The sequence below is a fragment of the Cyprinus carpio genome, unplaced genomic scaffold (assembly GCF_018340385.1).
Source record: "Cyprinus carpio isolate SPL01 unplaced genomic scaffold, ASM1834038v1 S000006628, whole genome shotgun sequence".
NCBI lineage: Eukaryota > Metazoa > Chordata > Actinopteri > Cypriniformes > Cyprinidae > Cyprinus > Cyprinus carpio.
Window position 1 is genome coordinate 46,365 of NW_024879260.1, and position 21,690 is coordinate 68,054.

At 39.4% G+C, this 21,690-nt stretch overlaps 1 protein-coding gene across 2 annotated transcripts; it reads left to right on the forward strand.

Moving 5' to 3' along the window:
- Nucleotides 1–2,470: 2,470 nt before the first annotated feature.
- LOC109088404 (LIM domain transcription factor LMO4) lies at nt 2,471–15,899 on the forward strand. Of its 2 annotated transcripts, none has more exons than XM_042755038.1 (5): nt 2,471–2,648; nt 4,708–4,948; nt 11,240–11,336; nt 11,663–11,818; nt 14,542–15,899. In XM_042755038.1, exons 2-5 carry the CDS (start codon nt 4,713–4,715, stop codon nt 14,548–14,550), a joined length of 498 nt encoding a protein of 165 aa, XP_042610972.1. In that variant the 5' UTR covers nt 2,471–2,648; nt 4,708–4,712; the 3' UTR covers nt 14,551–15,899. The 2 variants fall into 2 exon arrangements, with proteins under 2 accessions (XP_042610972.1, XP_042610971.1); XM_042755037.1 differs by having other exon boundaries at nt 2,472–2,833.
- The last annotated feature ends 5,791 nt before the right edge of the window (nt 15,900–21,690 follow it).

Below are 21,690 nucleotides of genomic sequence, written 5' to 3' on the forward strand. Positions count from 1 at the left end.
TAACAGCATAATAATGTAATATCATGAGGGGTGAATTTCTTATTTGAAATGAAGCATCATGGTGAATACTCTATATCTCTTACCGGCTTCAACTGGTTTCCCCCAGAGGACACAAACTTCATTATGAGCTCTTTCTCTTCCTCTATGGGGGTATCAATACTTTATACCATCGCTTACTCTCTCTTGCTGCTGTTTAAATAGTGCTATTCCTCTATTCTATTTGTGCTGTTTGTAATCACAACATAGATGCGGAGGATTCGCGATAGGACATCAGGAGATCAGAAAAAGGGGCTTGGTGTTGCTCTTTTTCATGGGATCCCCTAAGCACCCCCTCCTCATTATTGTGTGTGACTATCATATTGCAAAAGGAGACGAGAAAGAAGTATTTTTTCTTGGCCATTTGTGAAAAGCTCATTAAAACAGCCCAAGAACAAACAAAGCTTTTCCTCTGAGGCCCCCATTCAGAGTCATCCCATAATTTCCCACTAGTTTTAATAGTTGAGATAAATTAATTATTCCTTCGTGGAAAATACATTCTTTGCCATCTTTGGCTCATTGTTCTTGTTGGAGAGAATTGAGCCCAATCCTGGGAGAAATAGAGTTGCCTTTCCTGCAGGGAAATCAAACTGCTCGCTGCAATCAGCCAGGACCAACGACAATTAAACCATTAGTATCTGGTATAGGAGACTCTTTACACAATGTACATCTTACTAATGAATCCAGAGGCAAATATCATAATTACACAGTTTTGTCTCGTAAAGATTAGCTGCCCACTGAAACTCAGTAGAACATCACACATAACGTTTCACTTCTTGCTCCTTCCGGCTGGGACGTTGAATGAATTTTCAGAGCGACAAATGAAAATCAATCGGAAACTATTATGAAGATATCATTAAAAAGGAATGGCGCAGAGCGGTCGTTTTCTTTAATTATTAAATGTGTTAATTTCATGACAGAAAACAATAACACATTGCCTTTACACACTGGGAGTTACTGTGCACTTGTAAGTAAATATTAAAGAAATTTAGTCTCGCTTAGATGAATAGGCCATTTTGCAAAAAAAAAAAAGAAAAAAAAAAAAGAAGGTGGTTTCAGGTTCTTTAATTGTGAAATGACAAACATTTAATCACTTCTATGCACGAACAAGAGCAATGTTCGGCCATAGATGAGAAATTGCCTTAGCAAAACAATTAATCTCTGGGTATCTTTGCCCACGGAAATATACAAACAGCCATTTCTCTTATATGGCTTAGTTAAAAAGGATTTTATTATTATTATTATTTTATTTATTTTTTATGGTAAATCTGTGGATGTTGGTGAATTCAGGAAAACTGTAGTAGCCCGAACGGGATATCTCTTTTGTGTTTTAAAAATGTTGTGACATATTGAGATGTCTTATCATTCAGTTAAAGTAATGAAATTCTTGTAGATTATCTTCAGAATGTATTTCGGTTATGTGCATCAAGTCTCAAATCTATTAGTTGTACCAACAACATCTATTAACGTAGTTCTTCTTTCTACCAGTGGATGGCGCCACTGTAATAAGGAACATAAGCGTGACTTGGTATACTGAATTTTTACCTTGTCCATGAAACCAAATGGACTTTTGTATTGTATAGTATAGTACACTGTAGTCTGTAGTAAAGTTCTTGTACCATAGTAAATATAGAAGGTTATTATTATTAGTTGTAGTAGTAGTAGTATTTTCATATGGAAAAACTTTGACATTTTCAGACAATTTTACTGAATGCTGCTTACTTGTAATACATAAACAAGTTGTGCCATTTCCGAGTTTCAATAATTCTGTGGTCCCCCACTTTTTTTTTTGTTTTTTTTTTGCTGATTTTTGCCCTATACACAACCCTTTTTTCCCCTCCTGTACGTCTGCTGTTATGATAACAAAAACCACAGGCTTGTTTTCAAACTTTTATGAACAGAACCAAGTACTGTCAAGATTATTCCCAAGCTTTCCCTGTAATATGAGACAACAATGTAAGTAACAAATCTGTTTTGTAGATACTAGAGAAATTCTCCAGATGCAGAATTTGTTTTTGCAGACATTCTTCATAACTTAAACTTAGCCTATCTGCTCAAATAGCTAACAGTTTAAAGTAGCTTTTTCTCCAAAGTGAAAAATATGACGCACATATATTTCTAGCAGATTTTGGGTTTTAATTGCGTTATTTTTCTTTGTAGTAATAATGGCATTTAGTGGTCCTTTGAAAGTTTACTGGGGCCCCCTAGTGGGTCCCGGCCCTCCCGCTTGAGAACCACTGCCCTATCCAACCAAAAAAAAAAGCAAAAAGAGCCCACTCAACCTCAATCTTTCCTCCTTTGAACAGTGTGTGTCTAAGTCAATCTCGCCTTCTTCTGATTGGCTGGATTTGTCATTCCGCTTGAATGGGGTGCGTCGTGATTGGCCGCAGCCTGATTGACGTCATCCTGTGCGAGGAGGTTTACTCTGGGCTTTTTTCTGTCAGCGACACATGTAGAGCACAAGCGACAAGCAACGGCGAGACATCAGTGCGGAGGACAGTTACAAACAGAGGCGCTCGGTTCATCTATGGAAATTACGGAAGACATTCCCGACCGCTCGTTTAACAAAACCGCAGCCGAGCTTTCCAGTGAAAACCAGAACATCTGAAAAGGTGACGGCAACATTGGAAATACAATCTGAAAACTCCATTTGCTCCACTCTTTCGCAGCAGTGAGAAGTAACGCACGCGCTCCGTCTGTGAGTTTGTTGGACACTGCGCGTTATTTATATTGTCTACCGACAAAACAGACTGCTATACATTTTTCACTAACTATTCAACCATTGCATTTCAAATAGGTGAGTACATTTCTCAACAACACTTTTTATTTTCTGAGTAATAGTAATTTCATGTCGCGAGAGTGAAACACATTTGTGACGGAACGACACAAATAATGTTCCAGATTAGTGAAATGTAAGCATAAAGATGTCAGTTATTATTTTTTAGAAGTTTTTATTGTAAATGTTTTTGTGTTGCATGTCACGCGCGTAATAACTAGAGTTCGTAATGTAGTGTATTTGCTTGTGTGTTTATGTTAACGTTACTCGCATCAAGACCACACGTTTAGATCGAAGCTCGATGGAAAAGGCAGGCGTTTTGAGTTAGTATCAAAATTGTGCAGCAGAAATGCTGGCGTGCTGTACAGTTGATCAACAAACCATAACATAAGTGCTATTCAGTGTCTTTTGCTGTACCTTGTGCGTTGTAGTAGGAGCAGCAGCTGTATTTAGGCTCCAGAACTGCGATCTGTATTACTGGCCATGGGCTGCTGATCTGTTTTATATTTCTGCACATCCCCTCGCTTAAATTGCCTGTCCGTGTAAATTACTTGAGTTTGCCCATTTGACTTAAAAGCCACCCCTCCTCTCTCTCTTCAAATCCTCCCCTCTTCCCTCTTACTGGGAATGAAACTTGACGATGGTCCGATCTTAATTTATCTGGGGGAGTCACTTTCGGTCTCTGATTCATCTCCCTTTAGATTTAATCAGCACTAAGGTATTGCTTGTCCCTAAGAGCCTCCACTAATGGGGTTACTGAATGCCTCTCTCTCTCTTTCTCTCTCTCTCTCAGTGCAATGTTTTCTACCCCCCGCCTCTCTCTTCTCCTCTAATTACCTTTCAACAAAGATTTGGCTTACAGCCTTCCACGAATATATCTTAAATTTTAATCTTTCCCACTTCGGTCCAGCAGTCTTCCTTATGAAACCTGGGAAAACTTCAAATTTCAGATGTATTAGTGGAAGGATGGAGCAGAAGAGCACGCATGCGGTACTGATGGATCAACAGAGCAAAGTACAGAACTGCAATCACAAATGAGGGTTCGTGGTTAATATGGTTTCTGTCAGAAGCAGATATTTCTGTGGGTCGGTATTAACTGATTCTCGCATATGCTGAATGATCCAGCATACCGGGGGTAATTTCACGCGGCAGTGACCAGTCCCCAAAGCAAACGCTGCTGAATGTTCTTCATGATGTTGGCTGGAAATCCGTCATCTGATAACCTTAGTGAAAGCGAGTGGAATATGTCGTCCTCTGAATGGTTCTCACAACTTCAAGGTTCCCCAATTAACTGTCCCATTTCTGGCCACAGTAGCGCTTGGGCTTCTCATGTTAACCATCATGAAGGTTGAGGTAAATGTACTTTAAAAGCAATGTAGACAACCTAACAAAAGCCAGCACCTCTTTAATTGTTCCAGAGACTCTAATGTTATCAGCGACCAGACATTTATCACAAATGGACCGAAGGAGCTGACTGCAGCACTTAGATTAAGATCAAGGACAGCCTGCCACTTAAAACAATTCTCAGACTTGCTTGCAGGCATTATATGCATTTCAATTATTTCAAAAGAGCTTTTAGGAAGCGTGCCTCTGAAAACATTCGATGTTCTGGGTCACTGTTCAGGCTCCAGGTGTTTTAGATATTGCAAGGACAAAACTTCTGTCAGAAGTATTGTAATGTAATGCTGATGGTATCTGAATACTTTTAGGGACACTGTTCTTTTTAGTTTCCATTTTATATATGCAGGTTATAGTTACATAATTTATTTTTGAAGGGGCTTTCCAAAGAATGTGTTAAGCAAAAAAAAAAAAAAAAAAAAAAAAATCTTGAATAAACTTCTGATTGACTACCAGTTCTAACCGCGTATCCCGGCTGTCTCTTTATGTTTCTGCAGACACAATGGTGAACCCTGGAGGAAGTGCCCAGCCCCCACCTGTTGGAGCGGGATCTCTGTCGTGGAAGCGCTGCGCGGGATGTGGGGGAAAGATCGCCGACCGTTTTCTCCTGTATGCCATGGACAGCTATTGGCACAGCCGCTGTCTGAAATGTTCCTGCTGCCAGGCCCAGCTCGGAGAGATCGGCACATCCTGCTACACCAAGAGTGGCATGATCCTATGTAGAAACGACTACATCAGGTTAGCTGTATTTATTAATTTGAAAGTCACAATCAGAACCATATTCACATGTTTGAGGGATGTCTTTTTGTGTTTGTAAAGGCAGTATTTGAAGTTACTTCAGATTTCTGTTGCGCTTGTGAAATTCATTTTAAAAGGAGTCTTCAGTAATGTGTTTTGAGGATAGTGTAGTTTTGCTCAGCTCCTTTTTCATGGTCTTTGAAGCCAAACTTCAGATAGTTCATACATCTGGACATTATGACAGTCCAAAGACCACATGAAATGACATTAGGCATCTAATGATTAGATGAAGTGATGGTTGTCAAGAAAAAAAAGATATTAAGGAAAAAGTTACAAGCCATCAAGCTTCTCACGGAGCGGAGCGTATTTTCCATTGAGAACATGTGTCTCAGATTGTGCCGTCAGCGGCCCTCGTTAAAGCGCGCTGGTTAAACCCTCAACGGGACACTCTTAAAAAAGAGGTCAAGCCACTGACATGTTGACAGAGCAGAAGACGAAGGAGATTCTTTCTCCAGAACATCTGCAAGTCTGTGGCTCTCGCCATATTTCATCTTTAAGCAAAAGAAGCCGCAGTGCTAGGACCGTGTGTGTGTTTTCTTTACAAGATGCTAGAAAACTCAATTGGTGAGGCACAGCTGACCTTCGACTCTGTAGGAATTTAAAAGAGTTTTCACATCCTCTCCAGCATGTTTTGTTTATCACAAAGAGACCATTTAATTAGCAAAAAGATCCTTTTTAAATATTTATGCAAGTAAGTCTGACACCCAAAGCGGTGGCGGGGTGACGGCACGGCAGTCTCACTCAGTTGACGTGGATGGCCTGATTTGACAGGCTGATCCTTCATCCCCTTGACCTCTGCAAGGGCAAGCAGAAAGCCCTCCAGAACTTCTTGCAATGAGAAGTTTGCAGTCTTCTTGCATTATTTCTTTGTGATAATGGAACGCCTATATTTGTCTTATTAAAACAGGCAGAGCAATTTAAAAGTTAATGCATAAAACGAAGTATCCATGATATATTCAGCTCTTCCTGCCGGAAAAGAGTGTTTTTTGGCAGAAGTGCAGTTGTTAGTGAGTATTTACCTTGGCATGTACTTCGCCCTGGATAATTCAGCGAAGCCTCGCACTGACACTGCTGCTGGCAGGCTGGAACAACAGGTGTCAACCAGAGCAAACCTGAGACGACCAGTCCAAATGTGAAGAGTGCCTTCACTCTTTCCACTCCACCTGATCTGAAGGGATCAAGTCTACAAGACTAGCCTCTAGAATCGGGCCTGCGAGCCTAATTAAAACGAGCGGGGAGGGAAAAGTAGCTACACCTTTCTCCTTGTAATGAGTGCGACGGGCGGGAGAACGGAGCTAAAACACAGCTCGCGCGAGCCTGTGATCTGAGGAGCGATAAGAGAGAGGGGAAAAATAACATCTGACAGTGAGTCCACACAATTAAAAGCTTTAATTAGAGTCCCCCTCCATTTTCCTTTAGTCCTGATGGGTTTTATCTAATGAGATCTAGTGCCTGGCTCCTATCCGCTTCCAATGACGTGTCCGAAATGAATGAGAGCCACATTGCAAACAAAACATTTAATTAACCAAATTGGCTTTTGAGAGAGCGGGAGAGCAAGGGAGAGAGAGAGAGAGAGAGAAGAGGGGATTATTGCGGAGGCCAGTCCCCTTAGGGGATTTTAAAGGGGCCTCCCTTATTTTTGTAATGGATTATTAAATTGCCCTTGCTGTGTAAATAATGAAGTTACATATCCAGAATTATATTAATACCACTGATGCAAAAAGGCTTAGCGATTGATTGGGATGGCGCGAGCGAAAACGCATCCCATTTTCCCTAATGGCAGATGGGGGAAATGACATGGGATGATAGGATTCTGGTACCACTCTGCTCGAGGCCACCAGCGCCGAGCACAAGGGCAACCGCCGCGAGTTGTAGATGGAGGGACTCATTGGAAATCATGGTGTCCCTAAGCCATCGCTGATATTTTTGTGAGCCGTAGAGAACTGAGACCGAGAGAGAGAGAGGGGGAATTAATTTGTGGAGAGAGCAATCATGTGACCATTAGGTCGGGGGAAAAAACATTGTCATTTTAATTGAATAGAGCCAGGTAATTAAATGGCACTTTTCCAATAGAATGTGCTAGGTAAATCTAATAGTTGGTTATTTAATATCACTTTGAAGTCTGCCCACTCAAGCACTATGACAGCACGGGAGCATGTGAACTATTAAGCCAGGAAATACTTGGATCTCAGAAATTAATTAAATCGCATGCAATTTAGGGGAAACGTTTATCTTGATTTGTCATAACAGAATTAATTCAAGGCCTTCAATCCACTTGGGACTAGATCTGTTACTCTGAATTAACCGAGTGTCATTTGGCTGCTCTCAGCCCCCTCCGCCCGCTCGCTCTCTTTGCCGTGAAATCTCCCTCTACTCTTGCCTTCCACCCCACCCACCTTCTCTCTCCCGCTCTCTCTCTCTCACTCTCTCTCCCTAATGTTACATTGCCATTATGCAAAGCCCTGCTTAAGTATCAATATGGCTCGGTGCTTTTAAGGTGCTTTGGCTGCTAATGTTGAGAGGCATTTTTATAATGGACTGTGTTGCAGAAATCATTGTTGTACCAACTTACATCACTCCACTCAAAAGGTTCCGCTTAAGAGGCCGAGCTTCTGCCAGATGGCCTAAAACAGCCCTGCTAGGTTGTATTTTACCTCGCAGTCGGTATCCAAATTAAATCCTCTAGACATCGCCTATGGAGCGCAGACAGATTTCTTGCCTTGCTTTCGTAATGAAAGACAGCCGTAGATTGTAGCCCCTCTTTATTCCGCCCGTTCCAAAATGGAGCAAGTCAATGAATCAGCATTCCACGATGTTTCCGCTGACAAAATCCTCCTCCTCTGATTGATCAAGGGGCTGAATACCTAGAAAGTGAGAAAACAACAAAGGAGAGGGCTGATTTCAGGTGAAGGAAGCCAAAACTGGTGGTGTCATTTCAATTTAGGAGTCCCTTGGCCTTAATTATGGTGACCCATGATATCGCTCCTCTACGCTCCCCTCGTCAGCACAGAAGTTCAATGGCGAGAGAGACCATTAGAGGTGAGGAGCAGACTGATAGCAACTTAATTGAGCACCTAAAGTCTTCAGGCCTTTAAATCAAATGCTATCAGCAGCCATGCCCTGTTCAAATAATTAACCTGCAACGCTACATATAGAGAGGCAAGAAAATAAAAAGCTTGCCTGGAGATTCTTCACGCTTTTCCTCTGAAAGACACCAGGACAATTAAAAGGGAGTGCACTCTGAGCCCGGATCCCAAATAATGTGCGCTTGTAAGCGAATTTTGGTGCGAGCGCTCAGGGATTGTCGAATCAAGCACACGTCGTGGCGAGGCAGATTGCTTTCTCAAGGCCGGGGCAAGATGTCATTTTACAGGTGAATCAAACTGCAGCGTTTAAAGACCTTCCCCCCTGACATTTGCCTAGCATGACTGGCCCATCGACGCCATTGAAGCTGCACTGTTGTCACAAGCCTACAGCTAATTACGTTTGAAATTGAGTTTTGATTGAGCTGCTCCAATCGATGCCACAGCCAAATTTGTTTTCCCCTCCCCCCCACCTCACCCTGCAACCGCCGCCACTGAATAGAGAAACTCTAAAGCTTCGCTCACTCGTCGTGTAGCTCCCTCTATAAACGCCACACGTGTATGCAAAACGTCGCAGGTGACCGCTGTTTCGATGTCAGAACACACACCTTTACATGCATGCCGTGAAGTTATATCGGAATCCGCACAATGCACGTTTATCGTTTTACAAGTTGGAAGTATCTTGGGGGATGAAATCATCCGTGAACTCTTGAGTTAATTTGTAACTCTGTACACGAGGAACACCCAACGTTTCCTTCATCACTTTCCTCTCTATCCTTTTGTGGTCGTTCCCCATTTCCATCCCTCCATCCATCTGATGGTCTCTTTCTTTCTTGCTTCCTCGTATTTCCCTCTCTCCCTCCCTCTCTCTCTCTCTTTCTCTCTCTCTGGAGCTTGTCAGATGCTGTGGTCTTATTTGATTGCATAGGAAAAGTGCAGTGATAGAGCAAACAGCCAGTGAGATATGATGACAAATGGGTCCAGATCCCAGTAAATTACTTTCTGCTCAAATCGAAATTTCATTCAGTTTGTTGCTCGGCAAGATGAAGTAATCTAAATTGTGGACTCAGAAGGCAGATAGAAAGGAAGCAGGAGCAAGCATTTCATTATCAAGAGACCGAGAGAGAGAGGGAGAGAGAGGGAAGGTTAGAGACGAAAGAGATGAGCAGAAGCAAATCTAAAATGTTGACACCATGATTGAAAAGGTTAACCCATGCACATTATATATCAACCCGGGTAGCCGGGGGTTTCTAATGGAAAGGCGGCAGTGACTGAGCGCTCGCTTGAGTCCTAATGGCAAAAGTGCTGTGTCTCCGCCTAGATGTACAATCAAATATTCTTAGGCCCTGATTGCTTATGTTCTAGGTTATTATTAGGTTGCAAAAAATGAACACCAAAGGTAATACTTAGTCCCAGTGGCAGAGGCTTTTGGAGTACAGGATGCAGGATTTTTTTCATTTGGTTTGCCGATATTACTGTGATTTTATTTTTCCTACATCAGAATATTGAAGATGTAATTTGTTCTACATGTGTGCATTTGAGAGAGAGAGAGACTGCGAGAGGGAGAAAAGGAGGTCCGGGCACAGGATTGAAATGATTAAACCTGTCCTTGCAAGGATTTCATTGTTACAGTAAAACAAGGCCATACAGGTTAACAAACCTTTTTGATACACAGAAGCATTCATTAGTGTCAGTGTTAATAAGGACCTTGTGTTATGCATGTCTCAAACTCAAACCTATGTGACTTACTTTCAGACGTGGAACACAACTGTTAAGATTTGTAAAAATGTTAAGGCTGCTCTCTTCCATACAATGAGAGGGGATGGGGACCATGACTGTCAAGCTCCAGAAAGTGCAATAAAATACTACAAAGTGTATATATTATATATTTTTTGTGAAAGAAAATTATACTTTTATTTAGTAAGGACTCATTAAATTCATCAACATTTATATTGTTACAAAAGATGTCCATTTCACAAAAATGCTGCTCTTTTGAACTTGCAAACGTATTCCAGTTTTCACAAAAAAAAAAAAAAAAAAAAAAATCTAAGCAGCAGGTTTTCAGATGTGGTAATAATTAGAAATGTTTCTTAAGAAGCAAATAAGCATACTACAATCATTTTGAAGGATCATTTTGACACTGAAGACTGAAGTAATGACTATGGAAAATACAGTGTTGCCATTATAGGGATAAATGACATTTTAGCAGGCGCGCTCGTAATGGAAGCGACGCGGTCGAGATAAAAACATTTAAACTTTTCAGAATGCTGCAAGTACACCGCGGGTCATGTGACAACAACCAACCAATCAGCTTCATCCTTTCTTGCAACAACATTGAAAGCTCAGCCAAGATGAAGGAACAGCTGATCATAGCTGTACATGGATAGCCATTATTAAGTAAATTTAGTAGCAGAGCTACTGCAAGCGATTTTTAGTGCTGCAAATCCATTTATCCTTTGCTGAAACTTCCACTTCTTCATGGAGAGTGCAGGTCATGGTTGCTTAGCAACGGCAGACGCCTCCGGAGCGCAAGCGCCCAAACACATGGGAAAAAAACAGAAAGAGGCATGCCTAACGTTTTCCACACGTTTTTAGGCACAACATGTGAACAGCCCCTTATATCGTTTGATCAAATATATGCAGCCTTGATTAGCATAAAAAACCTTTTGAAAGCATAAACCCCTTTGAATGGTAGTGTACCAAACCTTCTGAAGCCATACAAGAAGTTCATTTAAAAAAAACAGTCTGAAAATATATTTTATAAAATGTCATTGACTGAAAAAAAATATATCACTTGCAAATTGAGCGCTTTAGTTATTAATGCAGAAAGATTTCATTTGTCTGCACAGATCATACTGTGTTAATGAAAATAGATCATGTCAGTGAGGGAGATATTGGTCATGGTCATAATGTTTGTCTTCCCTCATGTAATTATATTTACTTCCTCATTTGTTCATCTTAATTAATCATTTTTTTGTAGCTAATGTTTTATATTTTTGTTCATTTCTGCCGCTTTCCGCTGATGGTCATTTCTGTCATGCTGTAACATTCACAATGCTTTGATTTAGGCTTTGTCTAAGACAGATTCAGCTCTCACACTTAATCTCTTATTTTGACAATACTAACATGTCTCTGTTTCTTTTCACAGGTTATTTGGGAACAGTGGGGCGTGCAGTGCGTGTGGTCAGTCCATCCCAGCCAGTGAACTGGTTATGAGGGCACAGGGAAACGTGTACCATCTCAAGGTAACCTTTAATCTTTAAGTGACCACAGCTGCTCTAGAATTAAATGCTTCATTGCACTATCCTTTCACACTTCATAGAGCCTGCTTTTCAATGATTGTTTGATGGGGTCCTCTATAAAAAGTAGTCTATCATTGATACCAAATTCAGTACCAAAAAAATTGTTTAGTTATTAAATTTAAGTCAGTCTTTTCATCTGTGTTAAAATGCCCATGTAGAATCCCCTGTAGGAAATAATGATAGTGGATAATGATTTAACTTGATCAGAGATGGGATGTAATGTGCTGAGAATTGTGGGGTAATGGAGTCCTTTTCATTGCCTCCCGCAGTGTTTCACATGTTCTACCTGCCGGAACCGGCTGGTCCCTGGTGACAGGTTTCACTACATCAACGGCAGCTTGTTCTGCGAACACGACAGACCCACAGCACTCATCAACGGCCATTTGAGTTCACTGCAGACTAACCCTCTACTGCCTGACCAGAAAGTGAGAGCCGCTATCTGTCTGCTATCAAAACTACACACTTAAAATCCTCTGCTATAGGTTCAGGATCACTTCATGTATCTTTTTTTTTTTTTTTGCAAAACACACCATTGATTCAGTCACTAATCAAAATATTGCTTTTAATTTCTGTTTTATTCAGATTGTAAAATAATTGTATATCTAATTATATGCTCCTAACCCATAATAAGGTCTAGAGGACATGTGTAAATATATCACAATTAATGTTAACTTGCTGAAATGAGATCACAACTATCGCAAGCTTTTTAGTTAAGGGATGGGTAAGGAAGGTGAAAATGATTCCCTTCTTCTAAACCCTGACACATTCACATTCAATACTGATTATGTATAGTTCATTTGCCATCCATAAGATTAAGAGACAGGAAACCCTGGCACCCACTTTGCTCAACAACAAAAGGCGTGTTTTCATTTCTTAATCTGGTTTTGTTTAATGTGTTTTTTTGTTTGTTTGTTTTTTACAAAAAAGCTAGCTGGCGTCAAGCGTTCTGTCCCATTTTCATCTCTGTTTTCACTGCCACAGTTCTGTCTGACTATTTGCTCCTCCGACGCTGCACAGCAAGCTTTAAATAAACAAAACCAGACGCCAAGCAGGCAAATTATTTACCTAATTCCCCTTCTCGCCTTTGGGACCGTCTGCAATAAGACTTCATTGTGTAGTCAGCCACCAGCCGATTGTATCACTCGGCAGCACTGAAAACATCAGCTCAGTGACACATAATCAGTATTGATATGGAGACAAAGGGGACGTGAGAGCATATACGAGAGAGATCAGACAGTTGTCGAGTTTCCTAGTGAACATTTATTTCACCTTCAATGGGAAAAAATAGTTCGAGGAGAGACGTAGTGAGCGGGGAAACGGCTCCATTAAGCTCGGTGCTCCGTTAGAGGCCTTTTAAGGCATCGTCACTTTTACAAATTAGCTCCAAGAGCATGTTGCGTTTCAAATTGAAAGCCTTTGCATTATCAAGCTTAATTTTAAATGTCTGTTTAAGCCCCCATCCTTCCATTCCTCCTCCTTCCTCTCCCCTGCTCTCGCTCGGCGGCTGCCGCTGTGTAAATATGAGGCCTCATTGTTTATTTATGTGCCGACATCAATTGTAGTGAAAACAGCTGAATTATTAATGCTAAAATGCAATCTGAATATTGGCCTCGCTGCTTTAATTATAGTAGAGAGAGTTCTTAAATACACCCAGACACCCCTCTTCACCAGCAGGAACAGAGAAGGTCCACGTGTCCTCAGGAGATACTTAAACAGTCGTGTTTTCGCTTGGTACACAGAGATTCAAATCATTATTAGGGAACTTATCATTAAGAAACTCCGTAATTTCTGAGATTGCGGTGCATTTTCTTTGCTCAAATTTGGAAGTTTGCTGTAATTCTGAACTTTTAGAAATAAGCTGGGATCTGAAACAAGCCAGTACAGAAACGAGAAAGAGAGAGAGAGAGAGGGGCCTCGTCCAGCAGCCATTGTTTTTATTATGTGCAATTTCATGGTGACATAATTGGTGCTGTCCGTGTCCACGGCTGAGGACATTTGATGCTCATTTATTAAGTAGCTCCCCAGCTTCTCCCTAATCTCTTTGTTCAGGACAGACAAATTACCTTTCTCATGCTGAGCCTGAACCCAGGGGATCCAAACCTTCACTGCCTCCGTCTCTTTAATTAGCCCTCCAATGTGGGGTGGCGTGGGGGGCTCGCAATTACTATTACAGTAGCCTGAAACCCCTTAGTAACTTGAGGTAAGACGGGAAAAGCAAATTGCCCCCTAGAATGTTTAAAAAACAAAAGGAAGGAGAATGTTAGGGGGTAAAAAGTTTGCCGTGAATGTCTGTGAAACCGGAACGCTGCGCTTGGATATTAGGATAATTGTCTCGGCTGCGCAAGAACTTAGCACCCTGGGGACTGTGGCACATCATTGTTAAAAATGAGACAAAAAGAGACTAACTTTACAATATGCACTTAAAATGCAGAGGAAATAAGGCGGCAGATGGAATTGAAAGCCTTACTGATCAATAAGTTAGCAGAGCTAGAAATGGAGTATGTTATTTAAGAGAACATGCAATTTTTATGACTCCCATTGAAAGACGTTACTATATTATATGACAAGTTGTTAGAGTTACTACTACAGTTTTTTTTAAATTGTTTTTATTTTGAAGAATTTCATTTTTAAAACTGGCTGACTGTAGTTTATAGCAAAATGGACATTTAGTTAATTTGGGTCAGTGAGATTCATACTTCCAGTTACCTGAATACACCTTTGTAGAAGCTGAACATGATTAAGATCTGTAATTAGATTCATTTATCTGTTTCATGTATTAATACTTGTCCTGTGACCAGAGTGCCAAAAAAAAAAAAAAACTGAAATGAAACCATACACAGAACCAAAAAGGTCAATAAGTCTCTTAAAATATCAGATAATTAGACCTTTTCAAGACAGGCCAAGTGAGAATATTTAGATTTGATAGTTACACAACATGACTCTTTCATTAAATGTAGTCAATAATTTATTTATTTTTTATATAGTGTATAAATGTTTTAAAAATATAATCATAAATAATATAATCAACTTTTTATGTTTTAAAGTATATTTGTTAAAGTTTTTTCATTTTTTCAGCTTTGACAAAATTTTGGTTGTAATTTTCTTTTTCTGTTTGTGTGTCTAACCGGTTTCTCTCTTTGCCCTCCAGGTGTGTTAGGATGCCGGTGTCGCTCAAAACAGGATGTGTGCCTTCATTTCAGCCCCTCGCTCATTGTCACAAAGAACTTTTCAGATTGGACCCCATCCCACTCCTTTTCTCAAAGTTCCTCTACTCCGAACCAGAGCGCCAATCTCAGGCTTGAGCTCCACCTTGACCTGCTACAGCCAGAGCACCCCTTTCCCGCCCTTTACTCCAAACTCCTGAATCATGGATGGAAAATACCCATGAGGCCCTGGAGGGGAAATACTGAGGACTCTATGAACTGACCCAGGCGAGACCTCTGATCTCGAGGGACTCAAAGACTGACACAGAGAGAGACCAGCTGGAGGACGTTGTTTTGGGGTAAAAAAAAAAAAAAAGAGAGAGAGACAGAAAGGGTGAAATTAAAATGACAAATGAAGCTGATCCACTGCAGCGATTTTTGAATCTGCTTTCATAACACTTGTTTGAAATATGTAGTGGGGGAATAGTGACTTTCTTTTTTCCTTTATATTTTTGTCCTACCTTGTCTATTCTCCTTTTCTTCACAACATGGTATCTTCTCTTTCTATATTTTAGATGTTGTAAAGGGAATGTGTTTCATTTCGGATGATATAAAAATCCTGAAGACTGGGTTCAAAGAAGTATCTGTGGCTTTTTTGTGGAAATCAAATCATGAACACTCTTGGTGTATTTGTAAACCTACCATGTACAGTATGTATGCATGTAAATGTTTTTGTCCCATTGTGGCTACCGTACATACTACACACAGCAGCTAACCCTATTCCCTTTTCCCTTCAACCTGAAATCACGCAACAAACAAAAAATGAAGCTCATAGCTGTCAACCTATAAATGCAGAATGAGAGAGAATTCTATTTGTGATATTTTCAGAGACGTTTGCTCCAATATGGTGTATTTAATTAATAAAAAATGAGATTAAAAACATCCCTTTTTTAATCCCATTAAAGTCTTTCACTGCATTTTTGTGTCATTAAGAAATTTGGCTGGCAGCTGAACTGAAACTTTGTTTTTATGCTCAATGAAGTATGTGGACTATGTGTTTCAAGCGTCATGAATTTACCTTGGGTTAATCCTAAATCTCTCGGAGGTCTCTGAAATCACTCAATGTGAATGATGTACAGTATCTGAAAGAACCAATTTTCCATCAGGAGACCAAAGGATTTGTATGATCTCAGTAATTTATCTTGTCGAGTTTCTCTTGAGAACGGAGCTCATTAGCAAAACTATGCTTTTTTTTATGAACCTTCCTAAATGGGGTGCCATCTCTCTGTCTTATGCTGTAATTATGAATGCAGATGGTGGCTAATTGAACATGGATAAACATGTATACTTTCTTCTCTTTTCATATGAGCGTGCTATTCATTCCACGGTGCTTGTAGCGGACAAGGACGGGGTGGAAATGCCCCTTTGAAGATTCAATTACCGCAGGGGGAGAGAAAGGTGTTGCAGCTTTTTGGGCCCGCACTGAATGGGCTATTTGCAGAACAAATCGGCGTTTGAAGCTGTTGCTCGACTTAATGGGTATGAAGAGGGCCTGATTTGCATTCCCAGAATGCTCTGCTATAATCCGCACTCAGATGTCAGACAGGTGGACAGGGAGCATGGTGACAATCTTTCATCATAGCCATCATTTTTTTATAGCATTTTATTAAAGCCTGTGGTAAGCGCTAAAACTACATCTCTATTTAATTTTATTTAGCTCATGCACTTAAAAGTATATATATATATAGTTTTCCGTTTTTGGTAGTAATGCCATTTGGGTTCCTAAAAGACCCTTAAATGAGCAATTCTTAAAGAATTCTTAACTATATATTTATTTACTGGCAGTGTGAAGGACATTTTATAATCTAAATAACCATTTGTGCAATAGAAAGTTTCGGTATCACTTTATTTTAAGGTCCAGTTCTCACTATTAACAAACCATTAACTGTGACTTTTGCCTCAATAAACTCCTAATTTGCTGCTTATTACATTTACATTAAGTCATTTGCAGACACTTTTATCCAAAGCGACTTGGGGGATACATAAAGTGATTCTTCTTAAAGAGGAAAACAGACACAGGAAGTGCTTGTAATACCAAGTTTTAGGCATTGTTCAAATAAGTACAAGCTATTAATAGTAAGGTAGTTAAGTTTAGGTATTGGGTAAGATCAGGAATGTAGGATATGGTCATGCAGAATAATAAACAGCTAATATGTTAATAATAATAATTAATTGTGAGAATTGGTCTCTATAGAAGCTTTACCAAAGTTTCCATGGATATTAAAGGTTCTTCATGAAATCAAAGATGCCTATAACTGGTTTTGTTTAAAGTTTTTATTTTTTAATTTTTTCTTTTCAGCCTATATATCTTGCTACAAAAAAAAAAAAAAAAAAAAAAAAAAATTCTATCCATATACTTACTGCCCTGCAATAAAAATGTGCAGGTTTTGGCAAATTATTCAACTGGGTGTTCATATACAGTACATTCATGCTGAGAGACTCCCTTTGATTTATATATATATGTTTTTTTTTTTTTTTGCTACATTTTCCCCAATTTTCTGCCACCTGTTGCTCAAAACATGTTGAGGTAGATGTTTAAGAACACCAGAGCTACAGTGTGAGAACACAAAACGTCTCAATGCTTCATGTACAGTTATTATCTGGAAATACACTTTGAATGCCTTTATTAAAGCAACATGGAAAGTGTAGTCATAACAGGTGCAAGGGTTTGCCTTTTTTCCTCAGTGCATCAGGAATTCAAATTAGCCAGTCTAAATACACAGCCATCTCTAAGTGCTATAGCAGAGTTTGCCTCAGTTGTAAAACTCAAGGAATGTCTTTTGGTCTCCTTTGTAGAGCGAATCGAGCCAAAGTACATTTAAATAACTCTCAACAAAGTGATTCCAGAGGAAAATCATAGAGATCCAATGCCCCTTTTCTGTGCAAGTTGAAAAGACATGCGGTCCTGTTGTGAACGAGTAACAGTTGTCTGCTGATGTACAAAGTTTAAAAGTGTCCTCTTAGTTATTTTTACCACGTGCTGCCAGTATAATGTGTAACGGATACAGGATCTCCAAAATACTTTTATGAGCAACAGGTGATTGTAGTCCAACAACAGTTGGTGTTGGACAACAGCTCTCCTAATATCAGCAGTTATAGGAACAGTTGTGATAATAATTACATTGGTCATGATGATTATAACGTTTTGCCATTATTTTCAAGTTATATTTAGACACGTCAGTATAATGTGCATAACATTGCTTAGATACTTGAAAGCAGCTAGCTTGTTTCAGTGGAACAAAGGTCAGGCTCACATCTGTCGAAGCAATTTAGTGTTTTAACGGCAAACACAAGGGCCATGAATGTGACAATTAGCTGCTAATGTTAAAGCAATTACCGGAGTAAATTTATCCTAATAAACGGAAATGAATTCAAGATTTCTTCAGCATTCATGTTTTTCTAATAAAAATATTCACATATAAAAGGGCTTTTTTGTTTTTTAAATAGCATATATATATATATATATATATATATATATATATATATATATATACTGTATGTATGTATGTACTGTATTTATTTGATTTTTAACTCTGCCTCAATTGCTGTACTTACAATGTGGTATGAATGTAGAATGTTAACATAAAACATTAATATTGTCCACTCCCAGAGCAAAACTCAGGGAATAGTAGATAGTGAGTGACATATTTCAAAAATGTCATTTTTACACTCATAATCCATATGTCAGATGTGGCTTTGATGTGGGGCAGAAGGCGGCGAGTTAATGGAGCTAAGCCACCACAATGGAGCCACACAAATGGCTTGCTGCTCAGGGAGAAACAGGTCATTGAAAGCTTCCCTTTGATTCAAAATATGTGTTCTGTAGAACAGAGGATAGTAAAGAGCTAAATAGTTTAATAAGCACGTAAAGTCAAATTTTTGGTCAGGAGAGGATTGTTTCATATATGTAGATATTTGAAGAATGGTATAGTTGGAGAAAATAAAATACATGCTTTTCTTGTTGAAAATATGTATCAATGAGAGCAAGTGATAGGAAGAGAATCTCTTAGCAGTGAATGAATAGGCTTTGACATGCTTGGGCCTGTAATGCTGTGATATTTGAACAGGTCACAGCTTGTTAGTTGAAGACAGGGTGCATACAGAATAAAAGAAAAAGGATTAAGAACAGGAAGTAAAAAAAAAAATCACAGCAGGCCTTTCCTCTGATAGGTGCTGGGTGTGTGATATATTGTTTTGTGAACAGAGGTGTGTAGTAGTTTGGAAATGGAGCGTCTGCGTTGTGAGTCCTTTATGTACCTACTGCACGGTCATATAAAAGACTTTTAGAGAAAACTGTTCAGAAAATATCTTTTAATCAGTAAGCTAACATACAGTTTACATAAACATCAGACAGAGTGTATACAATAAGTAGATTTTTGTTTCTTGCTCAGCTTTCTAAAAAAAAAAAAAAAAAAATATATATATATATATATATATATATATATATATATATATATATATATATAACATAATGTATTATTTTTCTTATTGAAAAAAAAAATTACTTTTACCCAGAAAGAATACATTTAATAAATCAGTTTAATCAAATGTGAATTATCACAGTTTCCACAAATATATTAAGCAGCACACCGGTTTTCAACATCGACAATAATAATAATAATAATAGTTTATAGAGCACCAAATCTGCTTTAAATATATTAAAATAGAAACAATTACTTTATTTTAAATTGGAATAATATTTCCAAAATATTACAGTTTTACTGTATTTTTAATCAAATAAATGCAGAAAGCATAAGATGCTTCTTCCAAAACCATTTAAAAATCTTACTGACCCCAAAAGCATACTTTTAAAGTGAAAAAAAAGAGAGACACACAACATCAGCATCTATACAGAGAAGATTTATTTGTTTAATAGTTGGTAATTAGAGACACTTGTAAAGATTACCAAAGTGGAAAAAAATACAGCTTTTTGCCATATGGGATGTTTGATCAGGTGCCGAGGCTGATGTGTAAATGTGTCAGGATGGGTGTAAACTATGTGCACTTAGCTCTGTCATTATGTAAGTCAACATTTCAGCGCTATCAGTGCACTCATCAGGAAGGAATGTGGCACATTTCTAGCCCATTTCAATGATGCACTCAAAGTCTTTACGATCACGCAGAGGGTCTTTTCCTGCGGCGTCTCGAACTGACAAGATTGTGCCTTCTCGATTTTACAAAATACACATAAGAGCAAAACCAATCTAAAATGGTAACATAATAATTGAAAACTTTTCAGTAATAAGAGAGCCAGAGTAAAAAAAAAAAAAGTCCTCAAATAGCAAAAGTATGCAATAGTTCCGACGGCTGGGATCCAAGTTTCTCATTAGGTGTAGAGCATCATGGTACTTGAGTGGAGCTGTGTTAAAACAGCCCATATTGCTCTAAAAGGCCTCTTTTTTTCCCCCCAGTCACTCTCTGGGCCGGAGCTCTTCGCGAATCGTACATGCATTTACCATTATGCCCATCCTCATACAACTGAGCTCTCTCAGTCATTAATACAGCTCCAGCCAGCTGGCTGCAATACTCCGGTATGTCCTTTAAAAGACATTCTCTGGAAAATATTATCTCTCCCACTCCAGCCACATACTCATATTATGGACATGAATAATTAACCCATAGGTTCAATAATTAAACATGCGTGAACATTGTCTTCTCTTTCGACCATGTTTAAACACGTAACCCTCCGCAAGGTATCGATGTCCGGTCTGTCAAAAGGTCAACACTAATCAAGGATGCCACCTTGTGAAATATTGTATCGGGTAGACATGCGGGCCAATGAAAGGACCCGCGGGTGAAACCGACACATCTGAAATATGTGTGAAATCTGGTTAGTAATTGTACTGTTTCAGCTGCCTTTCCGTGGCATCTGCAAACAACTTAAAATAGAGCAGGGACGAAGGTGCTCAGTTACTTAGCGGGGTGTTCGATAACACGAAGAGGGACATGCAAATATTGGTAAGGCAATTAAGGCTAGTCTTGTTTGCCCTAAAGTGAAGGGGTAACCCAATCCCGGCCATTATGGGTGTGCTGCTAACGCACTTGTGAACGGCTCCAGAAGGGCATGGTTTCTCTCAGCTAAAAGGGTTAGCTCCTGACGACGAGAGGGCTCACTTTTCGTAAACGGCCTTCCTGTCCGTCATGTAAATGCTCGTGTAATGCGATGAGATTGAAAGCACCACCCTTTCGCTCTGTCCTCCTATCCCCCAGGGGGGGACAATGGACTCTCGGAAAAGCGCATTTAAAGGATACTTCATTTTTCCGCTACACAAAAAGAAGAGACTCACCTCCATTAGTAACTCTGCTCCCTTTTACTCTCAAAAAGTCTCAACTCACCTTGACGAGAGCTGCACTAAACACGCAGAGCTGCACACAAACAAGCACACACACATACACACTATTAGGTTTTATCTTCTAAAGTGCAAAAGCATTTAACCAAAAGGTTAATGGTGTCATCTAAAATGATTCAACCATATATTTTTGGATTGAATTTCACATCTGCTGCAGTGTTATGCTGTTTCATGTTCTTGTAAAGTAAAAGTTCACTCTTAAATATTCAAGGAGAAATTTTGAATAATGTACTCATCGCTTATTTACATGTACCTACAAATGAATTGATGCTTACTTAAGAAATTAAGAAAAGAATTAAGCGATTATGAGAAATTTGGGTTACACTTTATTTTAAGGTGTCCTTGTTACAGTGTAATTATACATTTAAGTACTGAGTAATATTAATTAACTACATGTACTTACTATATGGTTTGAAAGTGAAAAAAATAAAAATAAAGTGAAAGTGACGTGACACACAGCCAAGTATGGTGACCCATACTCAGAATTCATGCTCTGCATTAAACCCTCCAAAGTGCACGCACACACACACACATGCACGCATGCATGCACACACACACACACGGAGCAGTGGGCAGCCATTTATGCTGCGGCGCCCGGGGAGCAGTTGGGGATTCAGTGCCTTGCTCAAGGGCACCTCAGTCGTAGTATTGCCAGCCCTAGACTCGAACCCACAACCTTAGGGTTAGGAGTCAAACTCTCTAACCATTAGGCCACGACTTCCCCATGCGGCAATTCCCAAAAAT